The sequence below is a fragment of the Phacochoerus africanus genome, chromosome 15 (assembly GCF_016906955.1).
Source record: "Phacochoerus africanus isolate WHEZ1 chromosome 15, ROS_Pafr_v1, whole genome shotgun sequence".
NCBI lineage: Eukaryota > Metazoa > Chordata > Mammalia > Artiodactyla > Suidae > Phacochoerus > Phacochoerus africanus.
In genome coordinates this window covers 132,558,304-132,572,420 of record NC_062558.1, presented here as the reverse complement: position 1 = coordinate 132,572,420, position 14,117 = coordinate 132,558,304, and the positions used below count along the sequence as shown (strand labels likewise).

The following is a 14,117-nucleotide window of genomic DNA, read 5'->3' as shown; positions in this document are numbered from 1 at the left end:
TTACCATGAATTGTTTTTTCTAGGTAGATGCCAGGGGGGACCCACATAACTCACCCATCGAGACTAGAGGAGCTGTATTTGCCAACCACATCCCTAAAAGGAGCTGCCCACATGACGGAAAATTCAGGTAAAGTTGAGGAGTGGGAAAGATGAATGGATCTTTCTGCAGGAAAAACAGACAAACAAAAAACATACCCTTTGTTTTGTCCTCAGAAACAAGACGCTTCTTCTTTTTCCACCCCCCCCCACCCTGGAAAATGAACTTGTTTTTATTAATGAATGACATTCTGAATATTTTTGCTTTAGATACATATAAAAAATGAAATGAAAGACCATATATTTTTAAGTGATCCATATGGCTTTAATGAAAATATTCTAGACTTACATCTGTAAGATAGTTAACATCTACCCAGAAATGAATTGAACCCAGAATATTAAAGAATTAAAGTACCGCCTGTGGAGTACATGGTTTCATCTGAATTAATTTAAATTATTGAAATGTATTTGAGGGCAAAGATACAATGACTTGTTTTCTCACTGGTGAATAAAACAAGAAAAAAACTCTGGAGTTCCTGTTGTGACTCGGTGGGTTAAGAACCCAACTAGTATCCATGAGAATGTGGGTTCAATCTGTGCTCTTGCTCAATGGGTTAGGATCTGGCATTGCCAGTGGCAGCGTAGATCACAGATGTGGCTTGTATCTGCTGATGCCATAGCTATGGTGTAGGCCGGCAGCTGCAGCTCTGATTCTACCCCTAGCCTGGGAACTTCCATCTGCCGCTGGTATGGCCGAAAGGAAGGAAGGAAGGAGGGAAGGAAGGAAGGAAGGAAGGAAGGAAGGAAGGAAAGAAAGAAAGAAAGAAAGAAAGAAAGAAAGAAAGAAAGAAAGAAAGAAAGAAAGAAAGAAAGAAAGAAAGAAAGAAAGGAAGAAACAAAGAAAGAAAGAAACAAAGAAAGAAAGAAACAAAGAAAGAAAGAAACAAAGAAAGAAAATTCTGCTTAGAGATTTACTGCAGAGATTTCCTGGGAAATAGACCATCCATGGTTGCAAGCTTTATTATTTATATAATTTGTTCAGGACAACCAGTTATGATAGAGTGTCCAGTTTCCCTTGGTGAATTGTCTATTTTATTTTCTTTTTAAAAATTATATATATATACATAGTTCTTTATTAAAGTATAGTTGATTTACAATGTTGGGTCAATTTCTGCTGTACAGCAAAGTGACCCAGTCATACATAGGTATACATTCCTTTTCTCAGATCATCCCCCATCATGTTCTATCCTAAGAGATTGGACCCACTTCCCTTTGCTGTTCTCTCCTAAGAGATACCCATGAGAATGTAGCTGCTGCTCCTTGGTTTCTGCTGCTCCTCCCCTGGCAGATGGGATGGGAAGACAGGTACATGGCTCCAGCAGCCAAGCTCGTCCTCCAAGACCAGGGCCAGAGGCACACGTTGTGTCCGTCTCCATTGAAGGTGAGACAAGGAGCTGGTAGCCTTCTCCTCGTCCTGGGGAGGTCCCTCCACTTCTCTTTCTGGCCCTCAGAGCCCCTCTGCTCTTAACCCCTGATCTCCCTCCTTCATCCGCACTTGGCCACAGCTGTTTCCTGCTAATGGGAGTGAGCCAGCCAGTGAGGATACATCCAACAGGAACACACTTATGGTGACTTTTCTGTACAAGTTTTGCTGTTGATCCCACCTGAGCCTTCTCAGAGGCAAGGATGGGAAGACCCAAGCACCTTTGAAAAGGGAAAGGGCCAATGCAGAGAAATTTGCAGAAGAGTCTGTCCACCTGAAGTCTCCAGAAATCACGTAACACACAGGAAGTGCCCAGCGCCTTCAACCTCAGCCTCGTTTTCTGTGTTTCACAATCTTGATTCTTGCCCTTACTGTCTTTTTCAAGTTTACACTGGCAAAGTCTGCACTGAGAGGCTAAATCCTGTTTTTGTGGCTGCCTTCTATAAGGTGGGGGTACATCTGAGTCACTTAGTGTAGGTCCTGACCCCATGGTAGGTCTGGAGGAACAGGGCTCCCTGGGCACGCAGATGGCATCATCATTCTCGGCATCTGTTATGGGCTATGTTTGGCTAAAACTGCAGTTGAGGGAAACGTGACTCCCGTGTTAACATCTGCGAAGACTGGGAGAAACATCCAGGACCTTGCCAGAGCACTGAAAATGCATCTGTAACCCTGCACCCATTCACTCATTCATTCATTAAAGAAGTACAACTTGGAGTTCCTGCTGTGGCTCAGTAGGTTAAGAACCCAGCTCGTATATATGAAGATGTGGGTTCAGTCCCTGGCCTCGCTCAGTGGGTTAAGGATCCAGCGTTGTCGTGAGCTGTGGTGTAGGGCAGCAGCTATAGCTCCGATTCGACCCCTAGCCTGGGAACTTCCATGTGCTGCAAATGTGGCCCTAAAAAGCAAAAAAAAAAAAAGAATTACAACTAGGATCCTAAAGCTTAGAGTATCATCAAGCAGATGACAGATGATACTGTACTTAACCCACCTAGAGATTTACATGAGGCAAGTGAAGAGGCAGAAGGACAGAGGCTGGTCCACCAAGAGTCAGGAGGATGGGGAGGTGGAGTCGGCCCTTCAGCTCAACCTGATGCCCTTATGGGGATCCCAAGCCCTGGGCAGCTGAGTCTGGAAGTGTTGGAAGGATGACTTCCTGGCCGAGGGAACAGGGTGAGCAAAGGCACGAACCTGCCCAGCAGTCTGCTGTGTCCCAAACTCAGTGTGTGGTAGCTCAGCACTTAGAGGGGACAGAGAGGAGAAGAGGTTAGAAGGGAGGAAAGGATGGGGGGTTGGGGAGAGATTTTATAAAAGGATGCCAAGTGGGTAACCGTATCCTGAAGGCAGGGGTCCACCGAGGGGCTTTCAACAGGAAGGGCAGATGGAATCCGACAGTGTTGCGATGCCTGGGCTGGTGGTGGAGGGTGAACTGGAGGAGACCAAGGAAGGAGTCTTTCCTAGAGTCTGCAACCATATTAGCAAAGAAAACCCACCTCCAGAGAACTCACTTGAGGAAAAGAAATCCCACTGTGACTTCCTGCTTTGGCCTCTTTGGGGTGGTCCAGACACAGGTCGTGTTGTTCCCAGCCCAGGAGTTTGTGAAGAGGCCACCACAGTACCAGACCCTCCAAACTTTAAAAAAGAACATGGAGACAGCTGAGGTCAATTCCAGTTCCATGGGGGCTGTGCCATTCGGGAAGCCGGTATCATTTCAATCCTTCTAACTCTCAATCTGATAATATGCAACAGTGAAAACCTGAGTCTGATGACCCCACAAACACTGTGGGCTTAATGTTTTGCTGTTTTTTTTTTTAGGGCTGCCCCTGCATCACATCGAAACTCCCAGACTAGGGTCGAATTAGAGCTTCAGCTGCCGGCCACAGCCACAGCAACATAGGATCTGAGCTGCATCTGTGACCTACACCACTGCTCATGGTAACACTGGATCCTCAACCCACTGAGCAGGGCCAGGGATTAAATTGCATCTTCTTGGATACTAGTTGGTTTTGTTACCGCTGAGGAATGACAGGAACTCCTATGTTTTACCCTTTCCAGAACTTTTTAAGATACACTGATGTAGTATAATTTATGGTTGGCTGGTGGGAGTCAGAAGAAATAGAACATGTTTCAACAATTTTTTTTTTTTTTTGCGTTTTAAGGCTGCACCTGCAGCATATGGAGGTTCCCAGGCTAGGGGTCTACTCGGAGCTACAGCTGTCAGCCTACACCACAGCTATAGCAATGTTGGATCCTTAACCCACTGAGTCAGGCCAGGGATCAAACCCTCAACCTCATGGTTCCTAGTTGGATTCGTTTCCGCTGTGCCACAATGGGAACTCCTCAACAAATATTCTTTATCACCAACCACGTTGCCAGAAAGTTTAGCATGAAACCAGGTCAACATCTCCTTTCTGTGTCTGTAAAGGGATTTTTCGTGCAGGTGAGAGAAATAGTAAATAGACAGCCCTCCTGTGTCAACATAGACCCCAGACAATGAGACTCCCTCTGATTGTAAAAATCTTCAGAAGGGGTTTCAACTGCTCTCTGTGATGCCTGAGGATCCAGCACAGTGGCATGAGGATTTTCCAATGAAAGATAAAGAAATCCAGACTCAGCAAAAGACACTTTATTCAAAATGATTATAGCCATAAGTAGAATGATCCAACCAGAAGATTGGCAAGGATCTAAAGCTCAGATATAAAATGTAGCCCTTTGCAGGGAAGAGATGGGAAGCTGGAAAGGATGGAGGAGACAGACAGGGACGAGCGGATGTGATCAGACAGGTGACTGGATGTCTGTCCTTGTGGCCAGCTGATTCTGGAAGAGTCTTCAAGGAGTATTTTTCTCTGTAGCAATTACTGTCTGCCGTTCAAAGTAAGGAAAAGGTAAGGGGCCTGTGGGGAGGAGAGAAGCTTAACTGGAGTTTTGTTCGGCCAATTAAATAAGCATTTTCTTCCAATTGATAAATGAGGGATAAGTTCAGCTAATCATTGGTGAGAGAAAGAAACAATTTTAAGGGCCTGTGTCTGGTTTGCCCTAGATTCACTGAACATTTATATACATTTCATGTAGTAAAGTACATATCTATTCTGTTATATTATACCTACCTGATACATATATGTACATTCTGCATAGCATGCTATGTATAATACACACTTAAATAAATACCCTACAAAAAATGAAGGGATCATAATAAAATGGAGAGAAAGATTTTGCATTTTGAGAGCGTATGCCAAACAAGCGACGTTCTCAAAGAATTTTTAATATATGTCTCCCCAGCCACAAGATCAGGAGATGCAGAGAGGATGGGATAAAACAGCTGTATGTATTTGGAGAGACAGGGTCATCCTGAAATCTATCATACATCCCAACCCAGGGACCGTCACCCTTATTTCAGGGTCAGGGGCACAGCCTCATGCCCATCCCCCACACAGCCAGGCAGGAACAGCGGAGGGCCCATGATCTGGTCCCGAGGCCCGGCCACTTACCTTCTGGATCAGCATAGTAATATATTTGGAAGGGAGAGGCACGCTGGCCTGATGTCCTGAGGTACTTGATAGTGGCGATGTTGGAAGAAGATCGAAACACAAGACTTATGCCTCCACAAATCTTCCCAATGGTCTCAGATCCTGGGGGTCCCTCTAGGAGTTCCACGTACTCCCTCCCGCAGGTTAGGCTGGTGGGCAGAGGGGAAGGCAGCATCAGCATTGGGATCCTGGTCTCTCCTGCAGGCAGCCGCCCCCTCCTGGGACTCGACACAGTCACCCCCCTCTGCTCAGCAGACCTTCCAGGCCTGGTGGCCCCCAGGGAAGGAGAGTCAGCCTTCGGAAGAGGGGACAGTCGCCCAGGGCCCTCCCGCCTCCCCCTGAGGACTTGCCTCCACCTGGGCTGCAGGGGACTCCCACATCCCCTGGGCAGCCCCACTTATGGCTCAGGGAAGCCCACGCAGGACGCTGGGATCGGGCGTCACTGTCCCTCAGGCCACTTGAGTGTCACAACACAGCCCACCCCGTGGAGTGTTTCCTTGGGCAGCAGCCACTGTGTCAAGTGAGGCCTCAGACATGACAAGTGACACCACTGCTGGTTCCCCTCTGCATCCCAGGCACATGGGTCCCAGCCCCCCAGCTTGGCCTCCAGGACCAGCAGAGGCGAGAGGGGCATCCACCTCCACGTGCTTAGGCCAAGTGCACGTGGATGGTCACCCTCCTGCTCAGGCCTCCCGTCTCTGTCTCCTGCCCCTCAGACCCGACCCCAGCCTGTCATCCTCACTTAGCCACCAGCGTGTCCCCCACACAGGAGGGGCCCGGGCCTCTCTGGGCTAAAGCAGGACACGGCAGGGACGTCTCACCAGGACACACACTTGGCTGACTTTATGCCACTTTGCTCTGGGACAGACTGATTCCTTCCTTGGAGCCAAGGACAGACAGATCCAAAATCAGTCTTTGCAAAAGTCCACTGGACAATAAGGGGAAGTTTTCAGAATAACCCGTCCCTCTGACCCTTCTAGAAATGGTGATGCAGGAAATGCCTGACCCCCTCACCCTGATGTGGTCTGGGGAGACGGTGTCAGCCCTGCTGTGAGGCAGCATCTCTAGTTGTCCTCATGCTGCCGAGCAGCCCCTGAGCCTGGTGGGGGTCCTGCCCCTGTGGAAGGTCTGGATGGGAAGGGTCTCAGTCACAAGATAAGATCACTCATCAGAGCCACTGCTGCCATTGATGGAAATGCGGCTCCCGCGTTAAAATCTGTGAAGACTAACCTGCTGCAGACATGCTGGAGCTATTGCTACATTGGAAAGGCCTTCGGCGGCCGTATCATTTCATTTGCTCTTTTAATCATTCATTTGTTCTTCCGGTTGTTCATCCATTCTTTCACTCATTCATACACAATAGTTTAAAAAATATTCCTTTACCCCCAAAGTTAAGTCTCCCTTTCTCATAGGCACAAACTCAGACATGGGCAGGAGTGATATGATGCCGTGGATTCCACCCCAGGTTTGGCATGGGGTCAGGGATGGGGACACATCAGAGACAGATCTGTCCCGGGGCCAGAGTCGGAAAAGGGGTGTCGGGTGTGATGGAAAATTCCGTCCTCAGGTGAAGTCATGAAACAGGAAATGAGGCCTCTAAGCAGCAGGCAGGTGAGTCGGGAAGAGGTGGGGGATGATTCCGGGCCGAGGGGACCATGGGAGCAAAGGCTCGGAGCTGCCCCACAGGGTGCTGGGTCCCCAGCTCAGGGTGCGATGGCTCAGCTCAGAGAGGGTGGGGGAGGGGAAGAGGTGAGAAGGGAGGGAGGATCCAGGGGTGTCATGAGGGCTGGGAAGGTCCATGTAAGGAGAGCAAACTTCATCCAGCGGGCAGAGCCATTGAAGGGTGTCCAGGGGGAGAGGAAGGGAGTCAGGATGTGTGTGGATGAGTGTGCGGGATGGTTCAGGGTGAGCTGGAGGAAGCCAAGAGCCACCCCTTTCCATAAAATGACAACATCAGCCAACGAAACTCACACCCTGAGCACTCACTTGAGAGGCGGTATTGCCAGAACAACATGGAAGTTTGGTTTCACCTTGATCGTCCAGACACAGTCCTTTTGGGGCCCATCAGAGTTGAAAATCTTCCCAGGAGGGTCTCTGAGGACCCCGCCACAGGAACGAGACCCTACAAGAGAAGAGAGGATGCTTGGAGCCCAGAAACAGCGCAGGCCATGGGGGCTGTGCCATCCCCTGCACCCTCATTGACTGTTATAACCTCCCAGTTCCTGAAAGCACAGGTGAATATCCGGGATCAAAGCCTGATAACTCATAAAAAGATGTGTTTTTTGTTTGTTTCAGTATTTAAAAAAAATTTAACAGCCCCATACCCATCATGACCATTTATTCTGACCACTATGATAGGAAATTCAACACGTCTTCAGGAAACCATTCATTGACTCAACAATGTCCTGGATCAGAGGTGAGCCCATGGAGACAGAGCCCTCAGCTTGGCCCCCGGAGAAAGAGCAGGAAGCGAGTCTCCTGCCTCAAAGGACCCTGACCTCTCAGAGCCTGAGCCCCACTCACTGGGGGGACCTGCACGGAGGGGCTGCAGCGCCTGCTCAGCGATGCCCCAGCTCACATCTGGGAGTGAGCAGACAGAGGGCACTGCCCCAGGCCTGGGGCCCCTGCGGCGCTCAGGCGCTGAGGGGCTCAGCCAGGCCTGGACCTGGGACCCCAGGTGCACCCCCACTCTGCCTCCTCCTGCCCCGACAGGAGACGCCCCCGCCCTCTGCCCCGACCCCTCACCATGACCCCTGTCCTCTCCCTCGAGGTCCCATTTCTGACCCTGAACGTGGTGCCGCCCCTCGGCCTCCTGAGTCCAGCCACTTGGGGGGCTCCCTCCCCTGTGACACCTGCGCTGCGGAGACCAGGCTCCTTCTCCTTTCCCTCTGAGCTGCTGCTGGCTCGGGAGGGGGGCAGGTCGGGGTCTTCAGAGGCCTGGGGAGGTGGGCTTAGGGATGGTTAAGACCGAAGCAGATTGTTAGGTGGGGAAAACCACGGTCTTTTGGCCAAACGGGTTCCTGGTACATTGGATTCCCTTGTGGAGCAGCCGTGTGTGTTCGAGCTCCGAGCACATCTCTGTGTGAGGAGGGGACGTGGGGACGTAACGTTGTCAGCACTTACTTCTGTTCCATGCACCTGAAACCAGTGTGGCTGAAAGACACCAAAACAGAAAAACACCATGACAGCGGGCAGTTACAGACGGGTCAGATCAGAGAATGCAAAATGCACACCGCTGTGCAAGGACCCGAGCGCCAGGGACGGGGCTGAGCAGGAGGAGCGGTCACTGTCCTCATTCCGGGGACCGTCCTGGTCTCACAGGGGAAGGGCAGGCAGGGGGTCTGGGGCTTGGCTGGCAGAGACCCGCCCGTTCAGCTGTGGTCTCCTCATCTCACGTTTCCTTCAATGGAACCTCGATGAATGGTCCTTCTCTGGAGCCGCAGTCAGAAAAGTCAGCTCAGGAGGGGGACCGACTTGTCCCATGAGCCCGGGAATTTCCTGGTCTCAGCACCCATGGTCTCCTCTCCCATAATCCCAGACGGCTGGTCGCCCTCAAAGAACCTAAATATTTCTTGCCTATTCTTTGAGACCAACGAAGAATTGAGGTTGGCGTAAACACCTTGAATTTTCAGCGGAGGAGGCATGGAACCATCTGAATGTGCGGAAGGGTCACTGTATCATGGGCCTGCGTCAGGCGCTTGGGTCAAGGTCATGACTGCCTCACATAGCCTCCGAGGGCTCCCTGCACTGTGGCCTGTGTTTCTGGTGGGCAGAGATGCCCCTGGGTCACAATCCTGTGGGCATGAGAGCTGGACGGCTTTGGAAAATTTATTTACTTTCCCTAAGCCTCAGTCCATTCATCTGTAAAATGGGAATTTAGTAGTAACTGGCTCCTTGGGTTCCAGGTAAGAATCCACACGCACATGGCTCAGTGCCCAGCCTGGTGGGGACTCTCCACTCAGTTACTGGCCATCGCTAAATTTTAAGACATTCATTTTATGTCATAAACTGGGTGACATTTCTTTCTTTTTAGGGCCACATCCATGGCCTATGGAGGTTCCCAGGTCAGGGGTCGAAGCAGAGTTACAGCTGCTGGCCTACACCGTAGCCGCAGAAACGCAGGATCTGAGCCGTGTCTATGACCTAGACCACGGCTCACGGCAACGCCGGATCCTTAACCCACTGAGCAAGGCCAGGGATTGAACCCAAGTCCTCATGGATACTAGTCAGATTCATTACCTCTGAGCCACGCTGGGAACTCCCTGGATGATATTTCTTTCCTCAGTGAATTAGGAATCAACAAATGCCCTGAAAACAATTCTATATCTTTCAACCACAGCACTGGGAGCCCATCTCCAGCTGCCCTTCCTGGGCCCTGAGGCTGCACTGGTCCTTTGGGAACAAAAAAATACATCTCCTCGTACCCGAGGTGTCCATTAAATCTGCTTGCAAATTATGAATCAAGGTTTTACGGTAAGCAGGCCTCTAGGGCAGAATCCAAAACTTCCCTGTCACTTCAGAAGGCATCTCTGGATGGACCCTCATCTACGGTGAACTCCTCTGCTGAGACCCCTGGGACCAGGCTCCAAAACAGAGAAAACAGGGCTGCTTGAATGGGTACAGGCCACCGCATTCCAAATATGCCACCTTTGCATAGTGATGATTTGAACTGAAGACGCTTGAGGAACAGCAGGTGCAGGAAGAGCTCTGATGGACCCACTGCTCCCTACAAGCTGCCCACAGACTTGCCCAGGAGAACAGCCCTCCCTATACCAGGGGGAGAGGCAGGTCCTCAGCCCTCTAGCCTGGGATGGAGGCTGACAGGGACCTGAGCTCACACCTGCCCTTCCCCTTGGCCTCCCATGGCTCCTGTCACCACTCACAGTCCTGTTTCTGAGAGGAGAGGACAGGGACAGGGAGGAGGAGGAGAGCCTGGGGAGGAGGCAGCCCCTGAGCTGAGTGCAAAGGGCAAAGGTGAGCGGGGGGAGGGGGAGGAGGGAGGAGAGTGAGGACAGATGAGAAGAGGCGCCTGAGCAGAAAAGGGGGCAGAGGATGAGGGGGGACAGAACTGCACAGAGAGCAGCAGGGAGCCGCAGACAGATGCTTCCCTGAAGAATGGGCGCCCGTGCCCCTCCCAGCATCCACAATCAGAGCGGGTCTCCCTGGGGGGGTCTGGGCAGTCCCAGCGCCCAGCCCCCTGCAGGGGAGGGACTGTCCCCTTCAGCACAGCCTCAGCCCCTGCTGGGAGCTGCTGCTTCCACTCCTCATTCCTCAGCATGTCTTGCTGCCAAGTCTCATCCTAGGGCAGAGGCAGAGCACCTCCACCTGCCGGGGGCTTCTCCAGGGGCCCCGCTTCCCCCTCGGATGCCCCCGGCCCTCAGGTCAAGCCAGGGTCTCCCCTCCAGCACCCACACAGTCACCCCGCTGAGAACACCCCAAAGCCCAAGCTCCTCTGCTTCACCTCCTCATCCAGGTCTGAGCTGAGCCCTGGCTGCCCCCCTGGGCATCCTGGGACTTGTGTTAAGGCAGGAGGGAGGGGGCAGGGAGGGCAGGGAGCCCAGGGGAACCCAAGGACACAGGGGCCCTGAAAGGGTTTCCAAACCCAGGGTCATGGCCAGGCTGTTGGCCCCCTCTTCCCCGCCCAGCATGAGGCAGGCGTCTTGTTGGAGGGGAGTGCCTTGCAGACTGTCACCCCCAGAGCTTCTGGGTCTGCACCAAGCACCCTGCACAGACCCCCTGAGCTGCAGAGGAAGCAGAGAGGGGCCAGGAGCAAGGGCGGGGCCTGCCTCACCTGTACTGAGCAGCAAGGCCCAGGGGATGGCGCTGTCCAGCTTCATGTCAGCAGCCTGGCCCCAGCCTCAGCAGTGAGCCTGGCCCTGGAGGCTGGGGCTATATAGACCAGCCGCTGCAACCTGATCTCCTCCCTCCCCCTGGGGCCCAGGCCAGCAGGGCTGCAGGGGCTGAGGTGCTGGGGGCCTTGGCTTGCTCAGAGGGAGGGGCGCCTGCTCGTCACCCTGGCCTTTCTCAGACCCTCTCTGGGTCCTTCCCCATCTAGACTGGGATACGATGCCTGGTTTCTTCTCTTCTTGTCCCCTTTCTGTCATCCCGGATTAAGGGTGACAAGCTGATCACCGATGACAGGTGTTTGGGGAGCCGCCCTGCCAGGGGTTAAGCTACTGCACTTTCACCTCCATGAACCCACGTGAGCCTCACAACACCTTGGACAGGACAGGAACTAAGAAGACCCACAGAGACCAAGGCACTTGCCCAGCGTCACTGGGTGACAGTGGCTGAATCAGGACGAGGTCTGAGCTCCCGGGCTGCCTGGTCTCTCTAAGAGCCGTCCCGTGTCCCTCAGGGCAAAGCCACACAAAGAGCCCCCAGTCTGCTCCAGGTGTGGGTCGGCACTGGCGGGGCAGCTGCAGTGCACACCCCTGTGTGTGGGCGTGTTCACAAGGGCGACACATGTGCACGGCCGAATTTCTCTGTATTTTTGATGCCGAGACCACAGGGCTGAGTCCACTGAGAATCACAGTCATGGGAACCCAGCAGACGCCCCTGTGGACGACAACCTGTCAGGGTCTCAACAGCTCATACAAGGGTCTCCAGGGGGCCCAGGGTTTCACTGGATATTTACCTGAGGAAATGAAAACATATGTCCACGCATAAAACAGTTCATGAATATTCAGAGCTGCATTATTCATAAGAGACAGAGCCTGGAAACAACCCAAATGTCCATCCGCTGAAGAAGGGACAAACGAAACGGTCTGTCCATACAGTGGAAGTCATCCAGCCATGAGAAGCAGGGGCCGCCCGACTGGCTTCTAAGGAGCATCGCCCACCTACACACCAGCCGGGAGACATGCGAGTCCACTTGCCTGAAATCTAAACAGCTCTGGATTTTACCAACTCTTTCCAGATTTCTTGCTGATCAAAAATTCTATACATAGCAACAAATTTTTAAAATTTTGTATTTCTCCAATTGGTAGGAGACTTGGCTTCTTTTTCTGTTTCTAGTTCAAGGGCAGGTCTTTTGTGAAATACCTGTTCATCCATATCTTTGGGCCAATTTTTCGCTCATCTGTCTCTTAGGGACAGGGGAGGACTTCCTGTCCTCTCCCACCCACTTCTCTCTTGTAGGGGCCCTGAGGTCCCCAGGGTGGAGCCGCATCCCACCTCCAGCAGAACCAGGGAAGCTGCCCTGAGCCACCTGCTCCCTCAGGCCTCATGCCTGATGAATGAAGGAGGAAGAAAATTAGGAAGCTTCTCCCTCTCAAAATAACAGAGCTAATCTGCCTCCGTGCTTGAGCGCCCTGGTTATTTCTACTATAAATGCAATAATTCCTCCCAGATTCTTCGCTCCAGACTCTCTTTCCTGATCTCCCCAGATGCCCCTCACAGTCCCTGCCCTCAGAACACCCCCTGCCCTGGTCTGGGGAGAGGACACAGGAGCTCCCCGTGGACATAAATGCCCGGATGGAGCAGAGGCGGGGACCATGGGGGGAGGCAGCTCCTCATCTCACCCCTCAGCCCAAGGAGCCTGCCTTCAGCTCCAGTGTGTTGGGCCCACTGTCCCCCCAGCAGCGTCCAGGTGGGGAAGGGGGGGCTGCCTGGGGACAAACAGAAAGGACAGTCTCATTTCCAGGGGCCACTCGGGAATCAACGTCTGAGGGTCCTGAAGTCACCACACCCTCCTGAGGAAGTGTCTGGGTTAACAGCAGCTTTTTTTTTTTTGGCATTTCTTGGGCCGCTCCCGTGGCATATGGAGGTTCCCAGGCTAGGGGTCTAATCGGAGCTGTAGCCACCGGCCTATGCCAGAGCCACAGCAACGCGGGATCCGAGCCGCGTCTGCAACCTACATCACAGCTCACAGCAACGCCGGATCGTTAACCCACTGAGCAAGGGCAGGGATCGAACCCGCAATCTCATGATTCCTAGTCGGATTCGTTAACCACTGCGCCACGACGGGAACTCCAACAGCAGCTTTAGAGCATTTGCGTCCCTCAGATCTTTGTCCCCAAGTGCCCCAGCTGGTTTCTGAGGGCCCGGACCAGCCTGATTCCCTCCTGAGCCCCTCCCCTGTGGCGCCCCCTGCAGGGCTCTCCTCGCCTTCTCCTGACAGCTGGGGAGGCTCCGTCCTGGCTCTCAGGTCCCCCAGTGCCCTCCACCCTATCACAACCTGCCAGCCGCCCTCTGTCTAGACCGGCCGGTGGACGGCGTCCTCTGCCTCCAGCCCGGGCTTGGGGTTTAGGGAAGAGGCGCAGGGTCCATTGAGCATATGGTAGTGCTGTATTTATTTTTTAAAGGAATTCCTATATTCCTTCCCACAGTGGCTGTGCCAACTTACATTCCTACCCGCAGTGTAGGAGGTTTCCTCTTTCTCTACTCCCTCCAGCATTTATTATTTGCAAGCTTTTTAATACGGCCATTCTATCTAATGTGAGGTGATATAGCTCATTGTAGTTTTAATATATATATATATCTCTAATAATTTGTGATATGGAGCATCCATTCACGTGCGTATTGGCCATCCGTATGTCTGCTTTAGAGAAATGTCTATTGAGGTCTTCTGCCCATTTTTTGATTGGGTTGTTTTTTCCTCGATATTAAGCTATCTAGCTCCTCACACTGTCTTGATTACTGTGCCCTTATAGTAAATTTTGAACTCAGGTTGTGTTGGGCTTCCAATTTTGTCCCCTTGCAATATTTACTGGTCTCTTTGGAGTCATTTGTCTCCACATAAAAAGTTTTCCAAAAAGATGAGAAAAAAAAAAAAAAAAAGGAGTTCCTGCTGTGGCTTGGCAGGTCAAGCAGCTGACATAGTTCTGTGACATAGAGTCTTTGCAGATGTGGGTTTAATCCGTGACCTTGCTCAGTGGCTAAGGATCCAGCATTGCTTCAAGCTGTGGCATAGGTTACAGAGGCGGCTCAGATCCTGTGTTCCTGTGGCTGTGGTGTAGGCCGGCAGCTGCAGCTCTGATTCAAACCCTGGCCTGGGAACTTCCATATGCCAAAGGGGTAACCCTAAAAAGAAAAGGGAAAAAAAAAAGTTTTCAATCAGCTTTTCCATA

The 14,117-nt window shown here is 52.1% G+C and overlaps 1 protein-coding gene across 1 annotated transcript; it reads right to left on the bottom strand.

Moving 5' to 3' along the window:
- Nucleotides 1-4,130: 4,130 nt before the first annotated feature.
- On the bottom strand, nucleotides 4,131-10,912 carry LOC125116285 (carbohydrate-binding protein AWN). The gene is made up of 5 exons (XM_047761374.1): nucleotides 10,838-10,912; nucleotides 8,170-8,199; nucleotides 7,033-7,168; nucleotides 5,008-5,195; nucleotides 4,131-4,413 (listed from the first exon to the last, which is right to left on the bottom strand). The coding sequence occupies exons 1-5, from the start codon at nucleotides 10,881-10,883 to the stop codon at nucleotides 4,349-4,351; spliced, it is 465 nt and encodes a 154-aa protein (XP_047617330.1). The 5' UTR covers nucleotides 10,884-10,912; the 3' UTR covers nucleotides 4,131-4,348.
- Between the last annotated feature and the right edge of the window lie 3,205 nt (nucleotides 10,913-14,117).